The sequence below is a fragment of the Chaetodon auriga genome, chromosome 13, assembly GCF_051107435.1.
Source record: "Chaetodon auriga isolate fChaAug3 chromosome 13, fChaAug3.hap1, whole genome shotgun sequence".
In the NCBI taxonomy this organism is placed as follows: domain Eukaryota; kingdom Metazoa; phylum Chordata; class Actinopteri; order Chaetodontiformes; family Chaetodontidae; genus Chaetodon; species Chaetodon auriga.
The window spans coordinates 5,560,810-5,584,839 of NC_135086.1; the positions used below are offsets into that span (position 1 = coordinate 5,560,810).

Here is a 24,030-nt window from a genome sequence, read left to right on the forward strand (position 1 = left end):
GCCAAACATAAATCTTCCCTCTGTAAAGGACCTTTGGCTCAGCCTGGGATTGGTCCACTGACGCTGTCCATAAAAGCAGCCGTTCCATAAACATCAGACGAGGCATTCGCCCCATTAGCCCAAAGCCTGAGCTGTAAAGGGTCAAAAACATGTCAGCCCAAAGTGAATCAACACCCTGTGATCATCCCTCAACCTCTCTGAGATTTTAATATTAAAAAAAAAAAAGGATCTGTCCGTTTGATATTCTGAAGCATGAGGGATTTGCTGTATTGTGTTGACAGAGCTTGAAATCTGTAATAACGCTCCAGTTTGAACACGCTCTTCACCTTAGCTTCCACGAACAAGGCTCAGTATCTGGAGGGAGGGGTCGGAAGCTCGGGCCAGGAAAGTTGAGTAGAATAAGTAGCTTGCTGATTACATGTCTAGGCTTTTCCATCAACGGGCCCCATCTCCATCTCCTTCCTTTAAAGAGGCAACCACAGCTATGAGTTGTTCCCATCCCCTGTTCAGCCCTGGGAGGATTGTGGTCCTGCCAAATTACACATCCCCCCTCCTCCACTCTTTATCTATTTGGCTGACTGATTCTTGGCTTTCTGCTGCCTTGGAGTTGATTCATCTCTCTCATACGTTTTGCCGTAGAACTGGTTGTTGTTGTCTGAATCTGCATTTTAACATAAACTCAGCTCAAATGAATCAGCTGTGAGAGGCAGAAACAGGCATTTAAAGGATGGATCAGGCATCCTTCGCTGCCATTGTCGTGAGATATCGTGACAGCTGAAAGAGCCATCCTCCGTGCTTACAGATGGGCCGATCAAACAGGTCCTGTGTCTTCACGCCATATGGAAAATGCAGTTTACAGCATGTGCTTGTACTCATTGTGAAGTAAATACGCTGTAGGACAGATGGCGAGCTCCATGACGAATAATTGGCTGTAATTAGAGAATCAGAAAACACAAGCTGCTGAAATGAGAATGCAAAGCCACTAAACTGCGAATGGTCTTCGCTGCAAACATCAAAGGCCCAAGATTCTCACCAAGGACGGGGTCAAAGTTCAAAACCGGGGTGGTCGTTTTCTGCTCGGGCACCAAATGTACTGAGAATAAACCTCAAGAGAGGAACTGCTGCAGAGAAGACAAAGATCCACACGAATGTAAAGTGAAATGCCACACAAACACAAGAACATTGAACATTCAAACCAAAACAAGCTAAAAAGATGAGATGATTCATACGACATACAACCATCACGCTAACCTTAAAGGTACAGCGCTCAGACTGACGGTGTGGAACTGCAGGAGGCAGCTTTTTTTGTTTGTACCATCATATGAAGTGACCTCTGAGAGCAAAGCGCCAGAAATGACTGTTTAACTGTACCAGGTGGAGCTGTTTGATTTGAAATCAAATCTTACACAAAGTCCTGGTAAACCATCAAACATGTGGTTTTCATATCCTCTTAAGGCGGCTCCAGAGCGCGCTGATCGAGCTAAATGACTCTCGCTGACACACTTTACTGAACGTGGACAATGTGCCGCGCCGCCTGTCTACCCTTTACTCTGTGAAATGTAGCTAGCAGACAAAACTTACTGTATGTGCGTGCAATGATGTTCATTAAACTGATGCAAAAGCAGATGTGCAGGACACACAACCCTTATCTAATCTCCACCAACACTTTAAATGCTCTAATATCGATTTAGAATTTTACATTCTGCCGATCCGTGTAAAAGCAGCTATGCAGTAAAGGAACGGGTGACGTCAAAGATTCCAGTTTACCAGAGCGGAGCGTTAACATATACAAGGGGTCGGAGCGTCCTGGTGTTTTACATCAACTGAGCACGTAGCCAGATGTGGAAGAGTAAACTGTGGATTCTGTACACTGAGGAGCTCAGAGGCAACTTGTTTCCAGCACCATACGCTCCTGCTGCGTGACTCAAACAGAGAAATCCAATGAAAAGCAGTGCTTCTGGCCTTCGTATTCAAAAAACAAATGGAAGCGAAATATAATATCTGGACATGAAGCACAGTGACGCGGTTCAGGCGCTATCGTGGCTATATGAATCTTCTCAGCACATCATCTGCATTCTTAGCTTCGTTCCGCCAACAATTTAACACATCTGTTACAACTTATGACTGTATTCACGACCAAGTTTGAAAAAAATTGCAAAAGTCATCAAAAAATTCAATATTCTGGGGGGGAAATAAAAGCTTTCTCCGTGCACTGGTCAACTTTGAAGAACTGGTACTGGAACATGTGTCAGCTCGCAGCCACATCACGCAACAGCCAAACCACCACAAAGGTCTTAGGTCAGGAAAAATATACTAATATACTGTGTTAGAAAGTTTACACTGAGGTTATATTAATGCCAAACAAACCCTGAATGTAATCTTATGTAATCAGTCAGTGTGGTTTCTCGTCACGAAGATCATTTCACATCAGCTCCTGAGGCTTTGTGATATCAGTCTGTCAAAATGTGCCGCCGCCGAGACAAAATGGAGGTGAATTACGAGTCGCTTGCAGTTTTCAAAGCACTGAATCATTTAAAAGAAGGAAAGAAACTTTGTCCGAGTTCCTCTTGATAATCCACAGACCTCAACGTCGATGGCGTTCCTTTGAGCTCCTCTCTGCGGAAGAAATAGTCCCTATGAATAGCGCTGGCGGCGGGTTCTGCAGATTATCCTGAGTGATGGGGACGCTGTTTTTGGAAATGTCATTCCTCTGATGCACAAAAACAAATCAATTTGCCATCACTTTATTGAGCTTGTGGCAGAAATCTTAGAGGCTAATCCTAACCCTAACCTCAGCATGATTTGTGAAGTGATGTGCATGACTAGACAGTTACAGGAGCAAAAGGGAAAATAGGTTTTTTGTCAGTGTTTTTTTAGGGGGTTAACCAACAGTTTAAAGCATTCAGACGCACTGTCTGCACTGTCTGCACCGTCTGCACCGTCTGCACCGTCTGCACCGTCTGCACCGTCTGCAGCTCCCATCAGTGCTGGAACCATCTGCTGCCCTTTGCATTAACACATCATCTCGTTAACCATCTCTCCTGTGCATTCTTGTGGCTTTCTGCAGTCTGAGCAGCATCACACTCGCCATCACGCACAGAGCTGCAGCTTAACTCACAGAAATCCAATAAACGCAACACAATGGACTGTGCACGACGTTTACAGCGAGCACAGCATGGGGTCACAGCTTACGGGTAACAGAGACGTTTTACCCTCAAACATTTCCAACGGTCTGAAATCTGACTTCTAACAGCCAAATGATGAAACACACATGTTCAGCCATTATCATTGGTCAAGCCGGGGAGGGTTCTCAGTTATTAGCAGCGAGGAGGAACCCCGAAGGCAACGCAGACTTATTGCCTCCACATTTAGTCTGACCTGAGTGCTACAGCAGTTTAAGGATGCTGTATCCTCTCCTCAAAACCAAATGGCTGCCTGAGGCTGCCTCTTAAACCCCACTTTTTCTTCCGCATTAGCCTGTGTTTTCTCATATCCCCGTCAAGCTCTCCAATCTCCTTTTCTTTCCCCTTATCCCTCTCAAAGCACGCCGTCTCCTTTTGGACTTTTCCTCCACACTCCTCCTTTCTGCTCTGTTCCTTTTCTTCTCTTTTCCTGTTGTGCCTATTTTTAAGTGCATATTCTTATTTTTCCCCCTCGCTCCTGTTACCTCTCTCATCATTAAACGCTCAGAGACCTGATACAACTGGCAGGCCGGGACAGCAGCACACGCTGTCTCATCTGTGCAGCCCCTCAGGAAAAGGATGTTTTCCATAAATATTTACAGTTTTGACTGGACTGCGAAGTGTGAGGCCACAAGCCTGACATTATTTATATTTACATCAGATTGTGAGTTTTAGCCGATCCTAAAATGACAAAATGAATAACAACACTGACTGCATGAGCAGTTAGTACCACAACAGCACCAACGCCCCTTAAAGAAGCCGGTTAAGGTATGCACACATTAACTCAGGAGCACAATAATGAATCTTTGAATAATTTTAAGGTAGAAATGGCACAACAAGCAAGAGAATTGAATCACGATGCATCCAAAAGAGAGACATGACGTATTACAGGGATGCAATTTTACAAATAGGTTACAGTCCTGAAACTCAAGCCAACGTTATGCAGAGGCCTTTGGAAGCAGAGAGCGAATCTGCAAAGAAAGCAGCGTCTGAGCAGATGTTTTAGGCCAAAAATTCCTCAAAACATCATGAGATATGCTTGATTTGGCATCAGTCCTGTATCATCTCTGAAATGGAAACCATGACTTAATTCCAGGTGAACTACATCAGCCGTTCCCATCGTTTCTCAGGCCGGAGGCATCTATTATTACTTTGCTTGGACAGTCGACACATCAGCTAGTATTCTAACAGCAACAGTTAGAGTCTGCTGAGCTTAACTAAGAACATAGAGGGATGACGGCTTGGCCAGGCTGCAGCGCGTATCCACAGGCCACTGCTGTACAGGAGCCTGAGACGGGGTCCACGCTGCGAGGCCCCTCACTGCGGTGACATCACCCAGGCTGCAGCCCCGGGGGACACACAGAATTTATCACTTTCTCTTTATTGCTAAGTGGAGCCCTTGAAGTTTACTGCGGCCTGTGTTTTTGTAAAAGCTGGAGACGGACAGAGACAGAGAGGTGATGAGGTCAGGAGGTCACGGTTCTGATGAATGTTGGCTCAGCGAGGCCTGAAGACGAGGCCACATGGATCCCTTTTGAAAAGGCTGCAGCTGAAGCACAAACAGCGACTCTGTCCACCAGAGACCTTCAGCAGCGCATGTCTTGGTCATAATCCTCTCAAATACTGATATTAGTATCCGAAAAACCAGAATCATTAAGCTCTCAAACCCACCAGAATTACTCTACAATACGCAACTTGGCATACCAGAGAGACGCAGAAGTTGATCACCAATTCCCACCAGCAGCTGTGTGGTCACTGAATCAAGCAGATAAATCTGCGTCAGGTGGTGTTGGGTTAGGTTAGGTCTCATCAGACCACAGCAAGCACTGTGGGGAAGGACATTTTACCATAACCAATGATAATGATGTCCAAGACTACAACATCTTGGCTGTAAAGAGTCAAAAATGTATCTCAGCACATGATGCACACCTTCGCTTGTGAGCTGAATGTTTCTGCCATCATTGTTTGTGGTCAGCGGTGGATCATCATGGTCTTAATCAGATGTGGTGGGATGCAGCTGCATGTAGCTCTGCTTGCACATAAACGTCGTCCAAAAACTAAACTCTGTGGTGAATAAACAGCCTCATAGACAGTCTGACATATTTCATTTGTGAAAAGACAAATCAAATCATAAAATTTCATATAACTTAATTCAATTTCATGAAGGAAATTCAATCCGAATTTAACTTTACTTAAATGTACTTATGTGAATGTTCACACACCCACACACACACACACACACACACAGTGATCTGTACTTGTCTAATGAGAGACGTATGAGTCTGATATTCCCACCTACGTCCTTGTGACATTATGGCGAAACACCAAACTGCATGAACCTCCTTGCAGCTCTGTTTCTCAGGCATCTTCGGCGTGTTCTTGCAGCGCCGTCGGTGCCGAGCGGAGGATTATTTCTTGGCAGATCTGCAGCAGTTTGTTTGCTGAAACTCCTCTCTTCTATCAGTAAGGGTTGCATACTTTATTCAACATGTCATCAACAGCTGTGTGAGGCTCAGAAATGTCTTCCCGTCCCACCAGAGGAACAGCCACGATCATGACTCTCCAGAGCTAACGAATCGCCAGCTGACCTCATTTTGATAGTTACAAAAATAAAAGACCAACATGTTTAACTGCTCACAGTGTTGGCAGCTTCTGTGCATAACATCGCCTTAATTAAGTGAACTTCTTATTTTAACTGATTGTGAGAGAAGGAGGCATTTGCTCTTACAAAACATTTTGTTCTCATGTTTGCTCGAAGGCTTGACCACAAATCACACATGACAACAAGCAGAGCCCGAACACGTGCTTTTCCAGAGGAAATTCCACTTCAATACGACTTCCTGTGCTGGAGCTGGACGAGCCTACTGCGATTTACAGTATGAGGGGGGAGAGAATGAGATTAGAAAGAAGAATTTGGCCTTAATGATAAGTACGGAGCAGTCCTCCGGGCTTCCCTTGTTTGCCACCTCTTCCACACCACATTCTCACTCTTCTCCTCTCCGTCCTCTTCCTCCTCCTTCCTCTGTTCCTCCTTTCCCCTTCACCCCCACCCTTCTCCCTTAATAGATCTAAAATTAAGATGAAATGAACTTTCCTCCTCCAGTCTAACCCCATGTTTAAAGTAGCGGGCCACATCAGTGAAAGCCTGCGAAACAACAGGGAGCCTGAGATTAAACCCAAATCTACACAAAGCCTGTCGCTGGAGCTTTAATTTAGCTCAGGTAAATAAAGAGATGCACTGCTGTCGCTGTGTAAACTGGAGGTATTTGCCGGTGCTGAACTGCTCTGGCTGATGAAGTGAAGCCTGAGCCAAAACGTCTACACACCACAGCGATTACAAGGTTACTCAGCAGGATAGTGTTTCTGCAGGAAAAACCATGTGGCTTTGCTTTAATTCTGCAGTATATTTACAGAAACACAGAGTGCTAGCATTTGATGTCATTCATATGGATCATTTTAAAGCTGGAGGACTGTAAATTACCATGCCGGCGTTTGGATTTTTGCTCGTCTGGTTGAAATGTTTCTAACTTTCCACTAAGTACTGTAAACAATTAAAAGCCAGCCGCTTGACGAGCGAAGCCTCCGAGCCGACAATCCGAATTCAAACTAAACCGTCTGATGTTTAACCTTAGCTTTGCCGCTTTAGCTGCCTCCCTTTCAGACGCTTCTCCGCAGCTGCCTTTTCTTGGCCCAGCTGGTGAAATCATCGAGGTTAAATGGTAGCCATGAGTCACAGACGACAGGCAGACATTTCCACGTCTCATTGGTCTGGCTCTGTGTGAGAGGTGTTTGTTCGGGAACACTGACTGGACATTGCGGCCAGCGTGCAAAGGGCAGCACAGACCCACATTGTGTGAGGAGAAAGCGCTCTTCTCTCTGCTGAATAACTTACTTCCATACCGGACATGTTTTGAGTCAGTGGCTATTTTGATGCAACAGACCGTGAGCCAATGAAAAAGTCTCCTTAGTCTTACTTTTGTGCTCCAGAGAACGGATGCTGCTCCCGGCCGATACATGTATCTGCTTTGCTCACAATGAGTTTAATAGTAGATGACATTTCAAGAAACATCATACCCTCTGCTGAGATCTGGCTCTGCTGCACAGTAGAGACTCCAGCACTATGTGTGTTGGAGCTCGGCTAAACCTAACATTTTTCCCCCCGGAACATGAGCCTCTTGGAGGATGTCTAAATTTGTACGATTGAAGACCACCGTACGTTCATTACGATGATTCATTTTCCAGTGAAGCTCTCTGTTTCCAGACTGTATTCCATTGATCTGCTATAGAAACATGGAGTACAAAAGGCACATCAAACAAATCTTGACAGTGAACGGGAAGTCCAAAACACACATGGTCCAACTCAGTCAAGGCATCCATCACAGTCAGCCGAGTAAGAGAAAGCCACCGTTTGCTTCTTTCTGAGAATACCTCGATCAGGCCCGCTGACAATGATGCAACACCTTTACCTTTAATCACACGCAGCACGCTGCTCCACCTGCTAACGAGGCATTCGTCATTTTTAAGACAGCATACTTCACTGCTTCAGCTCCACTACAGCAGGACCACCCGGACTCAACAGTGACCTCAAGGCGCTTCACGGCGCTTATACGAGGCATTTCCCCATCAAGTCAATCAGCTGTCCGACAAGTCGTTAAGAGCCTAAACATAACTTAGGCCGCATTGCTAACCCTTGTCACCCACCAACACCCGTGTAGCTCCGCTTGTTCACCCTCTGCAGTTGTAATATACACAACCTAGCTACAACTTAGAATTTAGGTTGGACCACAACCTGCAATTATGGCTGACAGCCGCCATTTTGCGGCATTTAAACAAGGAAGCGCGGTGCTTGAGAGTCTGACCGACAACACTGTCACATTTTAGAGTTTATGAGTTTCTTTTAAAAATACTGGTGTTAGCTGTAATTAAAATACCATCAGATTTAAATCAAAGTGTGCGACAGCTTCAGCATCCAGGTCTTTCTGAAGCTGAACTGTGACTCACACACACATTTCCTCATTACGGACAATGACAGTCGTCTTTGCTTAATTCGAAAAATCACTCAGCAGCAACTTAAATGTAATTGTGCTGAATCGTCACCTGACCCAAAGCTCTTCAGCACAGACAGAAAGGTTCCCAGAAGGGACATAATGTCTTATGAAATTGGAAGATTTGAACCAATTACAGCAGCCTTTGAAACAGTCAGCAGGGGAGAGACGGAGAACATGTTCGGGGGGAGTGCTATATTACACTGAGACCTGCCAACCTACAGTGGATAAACTCCAAAGGGCAAAAGTCCTCCTGATCTCCTGGAAAAACTACAACCAGCTGTGTCAACACTCACTGTACAGGCAGACACCAGCGGCTGGCTTCTCCAAGGCATTGACATGACGGGGATGTCTGTTTGTTTTCCTGCCGTTCGGGGATGGACAATATTACTTTTTAACTGTCGAGAAACATGACGTGAGTCTAAACGAGACGACATCGCAGAACCACGCATCGTCAAACTGTTTCCGAACAAGCAAAAGGAGCTCCGGCGCTTCCGTGAGGCTGGAACAATGGCTGAGCTGAAGCCTGACGGATGCTTCCAGACCTCGGTGCGGCTGAGCTACAGAAACACTGGAGTTCCCATAATGCAACATGATAGCATCTTACTGTACTTCAGACCCTCCCTGCCTCCTATAGGCCCACGTCTTTTCATGCAGACTTTTCATTAAAGCGGGTTATTTTCTCAAACGCTGGAGAGCTCCCGACAGAACCACAGAGACATTTTTCCACTGTTTTCACAGTCTTCTCTTGAGGTTTCTTCCATTTTTCCCTGTTAAAGGGGTTTTTTTTTTGAGGGGGGAGTTTTTCCTTATCCAAATCAAGGGTCTAGGGATGGAGGGTGTCCAGTTTGTAAAGCTCCTATAGGCAGATGTGTGATTTGTGATACTGGGATCAGGAAATGGTGAAACTGGGCTTTAATCTTTCCTGCATTGTTGGGCTGCAGTAACACTGTGAACAACACAAATATGAAGCTGATGTCAGGTTTATGTGCTCAGTCACAGCACGTCTGGTGTGAATGGCTGAGTGGTGTGGCACATTCTTAATTAGATTGAAATTACAGCGCTCAGGGAAACCCAGCCCGTCGTGAGTTTACACTGCGTCCTGTCATCCTCCCACATGGACAGGCTGAGAGGATCACAGGGCAGATCGGTGACTACGTGCCAATCAACGGCCCGGAGAACTGTCAGGTTGAGCCCTAATTGCACGTTTTTTTGAACAAATAGTTAGTTTAACTTGAACCTGCAGAGGTTCAGTGTAAAGATCCCGAGGAGGTGACATCCCCACAAACTGTTCAGGCCGACCACGAGGCCGGAAGCTCCCCATCCATCCACGCTCGACTCACACTAAAACAATATCGACACGTTACGTCTTACATCAGGCGTTTAACGTCCTCCCCTTCCAACTATCTCGAGGGCTAAGACTTTTTAAAAAAAAAAAAAATTTCCAAATACTGCCAAAGCCACTCTTTTAACATCTGGAAGTCATCCCCCCACCCCAATCCTCCATTTGCTGACTGCAATAATTTGGTTTATAAGTAGTTCCCATGGAGAAGTCTTCACAGGCACAGGCTGCATCGTCTGTGCCACCAACACATTCCAGGTACGCTGCCAGATGCTGCACATCAGGCGACTGATAAAGCTGCCATGAGAAGGTGTAACTGAAGACAATGTACAGTCCGGTGAGCCCGACCCCCTTCGCTGTGGAAGAAAAGAGGCGTGTAATCAAGTCATAGCTCAAAAATGCAGCATGTGTTTCTAATCAAAGCCTTCTGTGGACCTGGTTGAATTCACATGTTTGGACGTTTCAGCTTTGGTAGAAAACAGCCCATTTGTTGCGATGTCAGTGATGTGGCAACAACAACTGGAACCAATTTAGAAGACAGAGTGACCTCATGTAGGTTTGTTGATTGGGAATGCCAGATTTTTGCTTTCTGCCCATGTGTTTCTCTCAGAGAGGGGAAACGTTTGGCGATGATGAGACAAATGCAGCTCTGCGAACAAACTAAATCCACTGGTTTCACAACGTCTGGGTGTTTAGGCTCTTTGATGTAAGGCGCTAAGTGGCATCTTTGAAGATGTTTTACAGCTATGTCAGTGTCTGGGAGGAGTAATGCTTCGGCTCTCACACACACACACACACACACACACACACACACACACACACACACACACACACACACACAGCTTTATCTCAGGCTGAAACTGCAGCACATGCTCCTGTTTTCTGTTTTCTATTGCTGGTTTTTTCCCTTTTCCATGTTCAACCCTCTAAACCTTACTCCAAATATTATTGAAACACTTTGCTTCTTCCAGTACAGTTGTAGGTGATGTACGAGGGATGTGCTATATTTTCATCCCGGTAATCTACGTTGGCGTCACCATTTCCAATGGCGAGCTTAAAGTCTGCTCCTTGATCTCATTTGCCAACTTATGTTCTTTTGCAAAGCAAACTTTCCGCACATGTGCGGCCATATGACTTTCATCTCGAGCTGCACAACTCTACAGACGAGAAGTTCTCAACATTTGTTTTAAATGTGTTTTCAGTCTTCAAAGGACCATTTGTGATTTTGTAAATTCCTCAGAAATCTTTCCAATGACCTCGACGCCGACTTTTTCTGATTTCTTTGTATTTTTCAGAAGAGGCTTAAAAAATGGTGTCGATAGTTAACTGAGAGAATGAGTCTGCTTGCAATTATGTAGTTTCATCAACATTCAACCACACTCAATTTGAAGTTGCAATTTTCCATATAAAAGTCCCAATTAAATGGAGCAACACTGGTAACTGCAGCGATGGCCATACGCGATGTCCAGAGCTACTCGATGCTGTGAGCGGCTCAGCTTTGACCTTATCTGTGGTGTTACGGCTCCTTATTGTTGAGCGGTATCTTTCCTATTCAAGCATACTCGCTAAACAAACAAAGCTGGAGTGTAAAATGTCAACAAACACGCACACAAAAAAACCATTTCATACACTAACTGGTCGCTGTGTGGAGTCTTGAAAGCCCCTGCAGACACACACGTGCATTGTCTCAAAGTGCTGGTGAACCACATTTTCCCTGAGTCCACAAAAACCGTGAACTTTCCGCTGTTTTTATTTGGTCGAAAAGCAATCGCCTCACCCACCGCCATTCCACGGAAAGAAGCCTGCAAGATGACTGTGCTGCTTCACATGGACAAATATGGACAGAGACAGTTCCCCAACAAGGACACTGCTCAACGCAGAGCATCTCAGAGCTTTGGGACAACAGAAGACAAACATGCATCTGTATGAAACACCTCTGCCAGAGCTTCACATCTTCTCTCATGTTCAGGTGAAGCTTCCCTTTTAAATCTGTGTCCATATAATTCAATAACAATGAATTTAACTGCAGTGTTGCCATTATTATTATTATTATCAGTGTTAAATTATTACTTAAGTACAGCTGTGCTTGAGACATGTTTTGGGCCCTGTGCTGCTTTCACCACAGGGTGGCGCTCTATCTGGTGCCACATTAACACACGCCGCCTCTGCTTGGTGTGAAAATGGACTCAAAGAGTAAAGCCAACCCATTTTAGCTAATGACATAATGAAAGAAAAACTTAAATTATCCAGAGGGAATGACGGCTTTGAGAAAATAAACAGCGCTGTCTGTGCCACACTGCTTCAGTCCACACTCCATCAGGGGCCCATCAAATGAACTTTCCAGTGCACAATGTGGCCCCGTGACATCATGTGCAGAAACAACACAGCCCCGGTGACGACACAAGACATCAAACACCACAGGAGCAGGCGCAGTTCAAGTAAAACAAGAGCTCTCAGGTGTTCCAGCTCTGGGCGCTGCCAGCTGAAGACATCAGCAGCCCCGCAGTCCACCGAGTGACTCAAACTATCCGGCAGCATCTCCCCCTCTCACGTCTCCCCACATCTGCTCTGAATTAACATGCAGCCTGTGTTCCCTCAGTGCCGCGTGAGCTCTGCCGCTGAAACTCTTTTTGCAGATGTACAATGTCGTCCGAAGGGGAAGAGAACGGTTGTGGTAACGCTTAATGAATGTTCCAAAGTGGCGGAGCAGTGCAGCAGTAATGCAAAACCACAAAGGTGCTCATTTCCCTCCGCTGCACATTTTCAGTGCCTGAGGGTGACATCACTTACAATCACTGACAGATGTCCGCAGGACTGTTTCCTGACATGCACGGCTCCTTTCCCAATTGCAGATAATCCACACAACAGTAACTCTCATCTCTTTTAAATCTTCTGTAAGCCAGGCAGAGTCTCTAATAACCACGTCAGGTTTGTCTCAATCAGCTCCAGCAGAGCTCTTACTTACATGTTCCATCTAGTCACTGCATTTTCAGCTGCTATCCAGGAGAAAACAGCAATTCTTAACAAAACAAGGGAGCAAATGAAGATGTCATGTACAAGGAGAATTCACTGTGGCACAACAAGTCCACACAGGACGCTTTAACATCTGACAAATGTGGGTTATCTAAAATAACTTCTGCCTCAGTCCAGAGCACATTTAAAGTAGTCAACGGCTTAAAACACTTGCAAAAAAAAAGAGAATTTATACAACTTAACCCAACTGCTTGTACAAGCCCGAACAGAAAAGTGCAGCAACTGTTGGAAAAGCAACCATCAGCCAGCGTCACACATTACACCAAACAGCAATTAGGTGTTAAAATAAACAGCAGAGGGGTTCACTTACCGCTGTTTCCATCTTGACATGTGACAATCAAAACCTGAGCTACGGAGACGACCAGAAAAAGGAAAGTCCTTAAATGCACAAAGCTCATCATGTCTATAAGAAAGACATGAGCCTTCCTTGTGCGCAAAGCGAGGGGAAAAAGGATGAAAAGGGGAAAAAAAAAATGCTCAGGTTATCACTGCACCACCATGAAGTCAAGAGTACCCCTCCTTGTAAGCAGCAAGCAGACCCAGCCCAGACTGCGTGAGTGCTTTTTTGTGTAGTTACAGCTTTAAATGAGAAGAATGCTGGCGAGCCTAATTTTCCTCCCCCTTTTGTCAGCCCTCTCCCATAACCATCCTCTCACAGGCTTTTGTGGCTGTGGGAGAACTACACCCATGTTCACAAGTTCTCAGACTTTCCAGTGATTCTTTCCTGCTATCTCTGAACGCAACAATCCCAACTTTGACTCACGCTAAAAGATCAGGGAACAGATGAGGAAAAACGGCTTTGTGTCTTTGAAAGTGTGGCTGATTTCTGTCTCTTTTCAGAAGTGGTTGCTAAGCAAGATCATAAAAGTGCTGTTTTATTGCTGTCTCTGGGGCACCAAGCAAGACACACAGAGAGCTGAGAATCCCTTTTTACTGGCCAATTAAAAGTAAGAATAGAGTTTATAACACTATTGTTTTCTTTAAAGAAACTGCAGAGAAGAAATTTTGGTTTCTTGTCGATTCGTTTGCTTATTAAATTGGTGGTCTGTTCAGCTGCAGAGTGTAGAAAGAGAGATAAAATGCAAACTGTTTGTGCCAGTCACTGTGGGTGGTCATGACTGTAGGTGGTCATGATAGAGAATCCAGAGTGTAAATTTAGAGAGAAATCTGAGGTCAACACCTCTTGACTTGTGAGGAGAACATGGAATCCGCTGACGGTGCTAATGCCTGATTTACATCTGATCAGAGAGCAATGTTTCAGATCACTGAGCACAATATGAGCTTTGTCAGATTTGTCTAATGCATATTGTGTCATCCATGAGGCTGCGGTCACAGCTCTGACTCTGGACTGTAACATATAGCACAATAATATACGATCCTCAGCAGAGCCTCACATTTTCCTGTCATTGCTGACACAGAACCTGCCACGCACTGCCAAATCCAACGTGATGCAAGACTCAGCCACAGACACATAAAGTTGATTAAACTCCCAATTTGAGTCTGTCACTGTCAAATGAGAGCACTGGGAATGATGAGGGATCCCCCCCCCCAAAATACATGAAGGAATCCGCTGTAGTTTAAATCATGAAGAAGCCATTGAGTCATCTGTGGGAAAATTACAGCTGTAGGAGGAAAAAAAGACCAGCAGAAAGATTCTCTGTGGAGCAATTTTTCACTGTTTCTTTCAGTTGTGCCGAATCAGGAACAATAAGTTCTGGATACAAACAACTTTAAAATCTTAACAGAGAGATCAGTGAACCTGCGCAAGCACTCTGATCGCACACAGTCACTGTTTACGCCTCAGCGTTAGCCTTGAATTACACCTCCCCAAACAATCCAAACACGCAGTTAAGTATATAACCTTAAATCTATTTGCATATCCATTTAAAATAAGTTTTATTTGTATGCAACTCATTAAAATGACAGCAAGGTTTTTCACCCAAGCTTTGCCACAAACAGCTAATCCTGAAGCTAATGACAGGAAACAGCTGTGTGCCATGTTCAGAAGGCGCTAAAAGCATCAGGTGATTGGCTTTCCATCAGCCAGGGTGTGTGTGTGTGTGTGTGTGTGTGTGTGTGTGTGTGTGTGTGTGTGTGTGTGTGTGTGTATGTGTGTGTGTGCGCACGCAGAGAGAGAGGGGCAGTTCAACAGACTGCAGCAGAGCTAATGAGAAAGACAGCTGTTTTCTTGCTGGCCCTGCCCTCAAACCAGGTCAGCCAATTCAGAGTCCCCCTGAAACAAGACTCACTGGAAGCATCAGTCGTACTTTCTGTAGAAACAGTGGAGAAAAAAAGGTAAATTAGGGCACCGCAAACAGCGCCAGTGACTGTCTGTTCGCCAGAGATTTTGTCATATTAAAGAGAAGCTGTGAAAGGGAGGGAAGGTGCTCTGGGAATCACTTTGTGTAAATCGTGATTTGTCCCCTGCTGCTCTGTATACAAGGCGCCTTTGCAGCCGATTGGTTGGGAAGTAAACAGCATCACCCTGCATTCAGAACCAGTGCAGCTTGCTATTTGTGCATAGTGTGTGGGCTGCAGTGTTTCTATCAGGAAACCATTTATTTACAGATTGACATTTTCTGAAATGACAAGGCTGGTGACACTTTGCAGTTTGTCAACAAATCGCATGCGAAGATCAAAACCAACAATACACAAGTGTATACATCTATTTTCAGCTGGATATCAATCCATTTATCACCAAACTAATCTTCTCTGAAAGTTTAACGTGCAGAAAAGAAGTGTCTCATTATAGATTTTCCAGCTATTGGACTACACCGAGGTTTATATGATGGTCCTGCTCAGATTATCTGACCTCTGCACTACAACCAAACAACACTGAGAGTCTGTAGCCACGCTAGCAGCACAGTGGCGCTTCAAGCTACATGCTAACATCAGCATGCTAACGTGTTTCCAGTGATCACGTTAGCATGCTGAAGTTGAGCAAGTATATCCTTGACCATGTCCACCATATTAGTTTAGCATTAGCTAAATGCTATTAGACACGATGTACAGCTGAAACTGACGTCTCCACCTGACGGTCCAGGGGATCACCAAAGCCAAGAAATTTCATCCATACCTGACCTTGAATATGAGCAATCATCTAATATTTGACCCCCCGCCCCGGACCATACTAAATTACTGACAACATATATCACACTAACCTCTGCGTTGACTGGAGCTGCTTCACTCTGGCGAGGCACCTGATGTCCCATGGTAGTGATGATGATGAAGATCTGGGTCAGCCAGCCATAAGCAGAACAGAGTCAGTCTTGAAAAGAGCTGCTCACAGCAGCAGGTTGTTGCTTTGCAGCTAAATGATTTCGTGCTGTAGGCACATCAGCTGGTTCCACCTTAAACAGTAGATCTGTTAAATTCCTTGTTTCCTGTTCATGTCCTCAAACCTCTCACCGAACGCCTGAAGGACTTTCACACTCATCAGTACATTCAGGTGTCACAGCAGGCGTTTGTTCTCCAGTAGGAAAATGCACCGTTGAACTCTTCTCCACAGCTTTAATCTCAAATGATTTCACATTCGAAAGGTGAAGCTGGTGGAGCTCGAGGTTCACCTCTGAAAGGTTGTTAGTAATGTCCACCATGAAGGCCAAATCCCACCGACAGTTTTCCTTCATCTCTATGAATTATTCCAGACTAACTTTCCTTTATCTCATGCTAGCAGCTCTGCAGCAGCAACAGAGTTCACAAACTCCTTCTGAATGAGGCTTTAGCTTCTTAGCTGTTAGCTCGCTCACCACAGACCTGCCTGCAGAACGCTGTCTCTGTCAGAATGTGGTCTATGAAAGCTGCTTGTTGGGCATCCAAACTCCATCGAGAGCGTTAACTTCAAGCGCGTTTAACATAATCCAGATTAGCTGCAATAACGCTCGAGATTAGCCTTCTTCATCGCGGTGAGCTCGTCCCTACAAACTAACTTTAAACACACTGGCTCGCTGTTTACTTCATCCTCAACAACAGCAAAATAACCGTTTGTCCATTTCATTTGGAAAGTGCAACGCTTCTACTTCCGTTTTGTTAACAGACGCCATGACGTAATGACGTACTATCAAGCGCGACGTGTGTTGCATTCATGGACTGCTCGAAAAAACATGACGTCTTCTATTTTTTTATCGCTGAAAAAAAATGAATAAAAAGACAAGATAACACTATATTCTGTACCTGTTACAGAATAGAAACAGCTATGTATATGTACATTATGTACAGATTATAAAAAATAGTGAATGCCATAAAAATCCTACTGCCCATAAAGTACTATTGCCAATATTCTTATGAGAAAAGCTACTGCTGCATAGAAAGGTCAAAGGACATAACTGGCATCATCTTCCACTCCTCCTTCACTCCTCCATCCCCTCCCAGCATATTAAACTCCTCCTATTGGCTTTTTTTTCTTTTTCTTTTTTCTTTTTCTTTTTTTTTTTTGTTGTCGTCTAGGACTGTGGCTAAACTGTGTCACAGCATATTTCACACATCTTCCTCCTCTAGTATGATTTTAAAAATGTCTCTGTAGTCAACAGAGGTGATGTTGGGTACATGCAGTTCACCATTTTAACTACCTAAAATGAATTAACGATTTTAAACAGAGCCAGAGACTAATGCAGTTCTGCATTTGTTCAGAAAAGTGAACAGTTATCAATCATAGCATGTCAGTAGTGTCAGTATTTATACTATACAGTAACATGAAAAACTTTGAAATGTGCATAATACAAAGGTCTTGCATGCACAGTGTACAGCTCCTTCCTGGGTGATCCTCATCTCAAAGGCAGCAGATCAATCTACGGCTTCTGGTTTCCTTTTACATAAAGGCACAGTCACAAACATTATGCTGTCATCACTAAGAGTAATTCAAAAAAAGAGAGGGATTATTTCGATTCAGATTTCAGGGGGGCTGGCGATAATCATCCAGCTCTGCTTCCTGCCTTAATACATCACAAATGCTTGTTTGGGTCTTTGATTGAACTGAAAAATAAAAGTCTTTTGTTCAGACTGAAAGATGGAACAGGTCAGGTATGTGACAGGGTATCAGGTCAAGGTTAGAAATATCAGTGTAGCCAGAAGGATGGTGACTATCTCCGTACTTTCTAAGCATGAAATAACCAACACATGCTCATAATGTAATATCTCTTCCTTTTTAAAGCTTCAGTACAGACATTGTTAACATACACTGTATGATGAAGAAACATGACACATACATGCTGCTTGTACTGATTTATCATATCAAGTCTAAAAGTTCAACCTCGCCTTGGTACAAAATGTGTCTGCAGGGCTGGAGTCCATATTTGCCAGATCAAGTTTGAGGGTGTGGAGAGTTTCAAGAAGGCAGAGCTTATTTTTATGCCCAAGGACTTTATTTTGATGAGGCTGCTATAGAAGGAAGTAGTTAACAAAAAGCTCTGCAATGGTTCAACTGGCATCATCTTCCATTTCACTCCTCCATCTCCTCCCAGCGTATGAACTCCTCCTATTGGCCTCTTTTTTTTCTTTTTTCTTTTTTTTTGTTCTAGGACTGTGCCTAAAGTGCGTCACAGCATATTTCACACATTCCCCTCCTCTAATATGATGTTAAAATGTCTCTGTAGCCAACAGTGGTGGCTGTGGCAGCTGGTGTTGGATGCAGACAATTCACCATTTGAGCTACCTTAAGACACTATTAAAAGCTGAAACCAAGTCAGGCCTCGTAAACAGTATGTTTAGCATTTCCGAAGATTGTTTTTAATCTAAAGTTTTGGTCTTTGGGCTGATGCATGCAGGCAAACCATGCAACAGCTGTGTTCCTTTGTCAGATAGGTTGACATGGATCTGATGGTACTGACAGACATAGGGGTGCTTCTTTGATGTGATCCCAAATAACCTCAGCTTTGGACTGAAACAGAGAATGGAAATAATTAGCAGTGTCTAAGTCTCCAAGGCTACGACTGCCAAAATATTGCAATAAACAGACCCCGCAGCCAGAGCTCACACACCATCAGCGAGCCTGAGCGCCATTCCTCGGACGAAGTGGACGCCAGTTACCAAGTACTGACACCGTTTCCAGCTACGTTTCTCAAAGCTGACATTTTAATCCACAAGACGGAATTCCTTTTACTTCTGTTACTTTCTTGTAAACCAAACCGATGGATTGGACAGGGAGAATGTCGGAGCAGATGGAATGCACATGGAGCCTATTCTAAAATGCAGACCTCCATGTTTTATATCGGAGTATATGATACTGTCAAACATCTCACAGAGATAAAAGAGACCTATATATCCCACATTTTTGTAAATATTTGACACAGCTGCACCATCATAATCATAGCAATAATATCTTTATTTATGTAGACTCCTTTAGAGGTGATCGTAAAGGACGAGACAGAAGAAGAAGAAAAGGGCATCAGTAAGAAGAATTGGAAGTAACATTTTTGAAGTAAGCATTAAAGAGGAGTGTTGGTGCTGACCATCAAGTCAACGTTATCAGCTAATTCTGAAAGACACCTGATGGCTTTCAATGGCCATTATTTTTTTTACATCATGGACAAATTCCAAGGATTACAACATGTGGCGATGAGCTGTATCCTCCCTGGCTGACATCTCGCCGGAAATCTTTGTTGCATGTCATTCCCCATCTGTGCCTCCTCTCATTTCCTGTCATCTCTCTGCTGGTGGTTGTCTTATTAAGGCATAAAATGCTGTAACAATTATAACATTAAAAAAGTAAAAACCTCTATTCGTATAGCTTCAGGCGGGCTGTTCCAAAGTTTGGAGGCTCTGACCGCAAATGCATGATTACCTTTGAATGTTCTGGAAGTTCGTGGAGAAATTATTGGCAGACCTAAGGCTACATTCCAGAGCGTAAGGAGTCCATAATGTAGGCTGGAGCCAAGCCATTAACCGCCACATATGTGATAAGCAGAGTCTTGAATTCAGCTGAAACCTGTCCATCTATCACATCAGTGAAAAGCCTGGCTTCTGTGTTCTGGGCCAGTCGTAAACGGGATTCTTTTCCAGCAAATGCTAGAATAAACAGAGCTGGTGTGGTTTAGGTGGGTTGAGATAAAGCATGAATTACCTTTCCTAAGTTTTCTAGAAGATGGGAAGATTTCATTATGGATGTATGTTTGTATTTGGACCTTGAGTCCTTCAGTCTTCAATAAAATCACATAAAACCCCTGCTTTGTTGCACTGATAGTGAAACTCCTGAAAGAGCTGATTGGATTGGCAGAAAGCCTTTACAGGACCCTCCCAGGGGATGTAAGCCACGAGTGGACTTCCTACAGCGGAAAAATCTCCCCTGTGCTATCTCCTACTTGTACTTCGTCAGTCCTCCCTCCACACAAAACTGAGCTTGAGTCTCTGACTGCCAAGGCTGTGATGACTTCCCCCTCTTTCCTAACATGCATTTTCATGGTCTTGGCTCATCTGCTAAAGCCATCTCACCCCAACCCCCCCTCTCCAAAACCCAGAAGACATTCGAGGCCAATAAACTAGAGACAATAACAGAGACAACTTGAAACAAGAAAATCTGATTTTCTTAACAGAACAAAATGCACGTCCGAGGTACAAAATGTCCAACACAAACAAGCATTTCCAATATTAAGCCAGGATTTTTTGAAGTACTATGTGTTGTAAATCTGTTCTGGTGAGCCATACAACAGCCACGTGCCTGTCATCAGAAGTTATACAATATCATGTAATATCAATCAGCCAGATTAGGACAGATCTGTCCTCCTGATTCATGATCCTTGTCCTCTGTTTTCCAGGGGGATAAATGAGCCACTGGGGCTCGATAAATATTATGTTACAAAAAACTGTATTACTACTTTAATTTAAAAACAATATAAATGTTTTCAGTGAGTCTTTTGGTATAAATCTTTTTCACACTTCACTGTTTGAATTCTTATTTTCTCACTGTAATTGAGGATGACTCTGTGTTCCCACCTAATTAGCTCCTTTGATTGTGTAATTCAAAACTCATCTGGGCTGCAGGGGCATGTTGTTTATAGCATGAAGCACATTTCCTTTAAGCATGAGTGAAGGGAACTTTGTAACCTACACCAGGGGCCCTCCTCAATGCCCACATATGAACGCTGTATGCTGCAGTGACTTGCTTCGCCCCAAAGAGAAATGAATTGTTTCCTCAGTCTTCCTGCTGAACTCTTGACGTGAGGGCACAGCGTTCAGAGGAAAACAGGCCGAGGGAATGCTTCGCAGTGACTGAATCATCGCAATTATTGCGTCTTGGCGTTGTCAATTAATAGGGTGTAGAAATGAATCATGTCATTCATAAAGAAGGACTTGCTTGTTAAAAATAAGCTTGACTCTACTTGACTGACTGTGAAAGTCATTCTATTCTGTGGTTTAAGGCAGCAACCTGATGGGATCAACAGCCAGTAAAATAACGTTAAAGCAGCATCAACACATTTTTTTGGGTCCCATAAGTGTAGTGGAATAATCACATTATAAAGATTACATGGGGAATGCGACACAGAGAAACATTAGCAGTCACTGGGAGTCATGTTTCCAGCAAAAGTCAGATGGTTTGCTCTCCTTTTAGCTTTAGTTCTTTGAATTTCCCAAGAAATCACATAACCTTGATAGTCCTGTCAGTGGCAGCAGGGAACAAATGTCACGAGAACCGAGTTTCAAAAATGAAAACAGTGAGTTAAAGAAGCTAAAAAGTTTAGCAGAGCTGTGACTGACAGTGGGATCGCATAATAATTTTCTGTGGCTATGCTTCAACGAGTGACACCTTCCTCAACAGTCTCTGATCCATCGATAACACAAACATTTTGACTAGCGCAGCTTTAATCTGTGCCGTTTTTGACTAACAGTCGTGCTATTGAGCAGTTTTTATAACAGAGGGTTCCTGTTTTTTGTCCTCCTTCATGCAGCAAGAAATGGAGCGATGTGTCAGGAAAGGCAGGAGGAAGAAGACTGGAGCAAGTTAAGATGGATGTAAACAATGCAGATTTTCAAGCTGCTAAAAAAATAACCTCAAGGATAAACATAGTGTGTTTCGGCGAGAAATGTAAAAAATCCACTCGACACCTTTTAATAAGTGGATCTCTGAACTGGCTGAAGCCAAACGTCCATTTGACCTTGATTTGGCCTCCCCACTTGTCCTGACCACCGTGGTCCTGGCATTGTAATGGTGATGAATGCTCTTAAATGGACTCTCGAGCAGCTCTCTGAACAAGTCCCAACAACCTTCTCAAACAGAGTAGCCAATCGGAATGTCGGGTGACAAACGAGCAAACGAAGTCATAACAAAACAGTCATCAGTCACAGTCTGAGACAGGCTCCTCCAGGCAAACAGCGAGCGATCTGGGGAAGGGATTTCCTCAGTAATGTGGGAGGACCAAAGCAGGACGTTAGCAGAGGATCTCATTTATGGTGAAAGAAATAAATGAACTTCAGAGAGTCCTGCAGAGTATCGTGGAAAACTGTGTCCTTTTCCCAGTGTGTGTCAGTCTCTGGGCGTATAAAACGTCATGTGCTGTAGATCATCATGGCAATCTCATATTTATGATGTTACACTGAGAGATAATGAAGGAACCTGCCTTCTCTCTGCAAAACGGATGAGGACTTGTTTGGATGTTGAGAAAATCTGCTAAACTCAATGTGGAAAGAAGGTGATTTTGGCCCAGATTAAGACCTGATGAGGTTAGACAGGATGATAATACATAAATCTATCATGATCCAAGATTTCTTGAAAATATTACAATCCCAATCATTTGTGCCTACAAATGTAATGGAATACCTTCTTATTCAGCCAAAGCTACCATCAGATAGCATGGGAGGTTGCACTAGTGATGAATAGCTTCAGCTTTTCAGTGCTCGGCCTCTTTAAACGATCAGGAACAACCGTACTGAACTGGAACGACCAGTGAAAATTAGTGGTGTAAAGGTTTTCAGAGTGGCCTAATGCCTAACCACATGTACATTTGGTTTTACATGGTTGTGGGGAAATGATTTGCACCTTGTGGAAAATGTGAGGAAAACTGAGGCCACTGAGCATGAGTCATTGGCCAGCTATCTTTGAGGGGGATGGAAGTCCTGCCTTTGAGCGCCGGACTCAGACATTTGTTTACTTTCCAGACAGAGGAGCTGAGAGGCACAAGAAGGGGAAAATGGTGGGCAGAAACGCCACTTCACACATTTCAGCGTTGTAAGCCATGGCTTTCAAATATTCTTACAATTACAGTTTGAACATTTAAGGTTTCCTTTGAGTCTCTTTTAGACTTGGACAGTGTACACTTTGGCTTCACGTAATCAGTGGACGGATGGCTTCGCACTGGCTCAAGCCATTGTTTTCCTTTGAAGAGCAGGAAGACACTAAACCTTGTACAGCAATGCTACATTGAGCTGATGATGAGCTGATGATGAGTTCTCTAACAGCTAGCGCAGCTCAGACCTTTCATCTTGAATGTCTGCGTTGTGTAGACAGCCTTAATAAAAACACAGAGGTTTTCCCACATAAATGACATTAAATGACAGAAATCAGTGTAAAATAAAACAATTGATGCGAGAGAAGAGGAAAGATATTATCATGACTGTATAGAAAATGGCTTCCCAGTTCTCAGTAGTCATTTGAAATTCTTGCTTTTTTTCCAAATAGTGGTTTAACTCCATTGAGCTAAACAGTGGTTTAACTCTATGGATGGCGTTCCCATGAGATCATGCATCAGATGCAACAGTTTGGGAAATTATGACGACCTCTCCGGAGCTTATCCAGCTCTTTAGTGCAGGGGTGGGGAAACTCCAGCCTCCGGGCTGTATATGGCCCACGAGACCATTTCATCATGAAGCAGAACACATAAATACAGAAAGGCAACTACTTTAATTCAGCCATAAAGAAAATAATAGTAACATGTTCCTCTGAGTGGTCTGTTAACACAACACGCAAGTAGACGATATCAAGTCAGTGCTTCATTGTGACAAGACAAGAAAAGTAGAGGAAGTTAGTGGAGTGTCCTGCTGTCCAAGAGAAGTGGACTGAAAATTACTATTTTGCTGCTGAAATAAAAGGCAAGCCAGCGTGTCTGCATTAGTTTTTGGGGAGGAGCTTGCAGTGCTAAAAGATTTTGAGTGTTATTACTGTTTGAAACATGCTAAACTGTATGAGCTGCAACGACAAACATGCGGTGGAGTTTGGATGCTAATAGCTAAGAAGCTGAAAACCGCGTTTGGAAAGAGACTTTCATCATCACTACCATCTGACGTCCATCCAAATTCATTGAATTTGTCCAAGAACTTTTGCTTTATGACCAAATATTTGCAAAACTAATCATTTTCTCATCAGCCTACATATCAAATGTTACCAATACCAAAGATCAGCAAGTTAGCAGTCATTGAGAGTGTGCTAGCATGCTGTTGTTAGCATTTAGCTCGAAGCAGCATGGTGCCCAGTTATAGCTGCTAGCATTGCTGCAGACTATTA

At 43.8% G+C, this 24,030-nt stretch overlaps 1 protein-coding gene across 1 annotated transcript in view; it reads right to left on the bottom strand.

Annotated features, from left to right (window-relative positions):
* Positions 1 to 13,243, bottom strand: part of col5a2a (collagen, type V, alpha 2a) — a 34,647-nt gene extending 21,404 nt beyond the window's left edge. The window contains exon 1 of the mRNA XM_076747638.1: positions 12,913 to 13,243. Within this exon, the coding sequence (XP_076603753.1) occupies positions 12,913 to 13,003 (91 nt within the window). The 5' untranslated portion in view covers positions 13,004 to 13,243. The remainder of the gene's footprint in view (positions 1 to 12,912) is intronic.
* Positions 13,244 to 24,030: the final 10,787 nt, after the last annotated feature.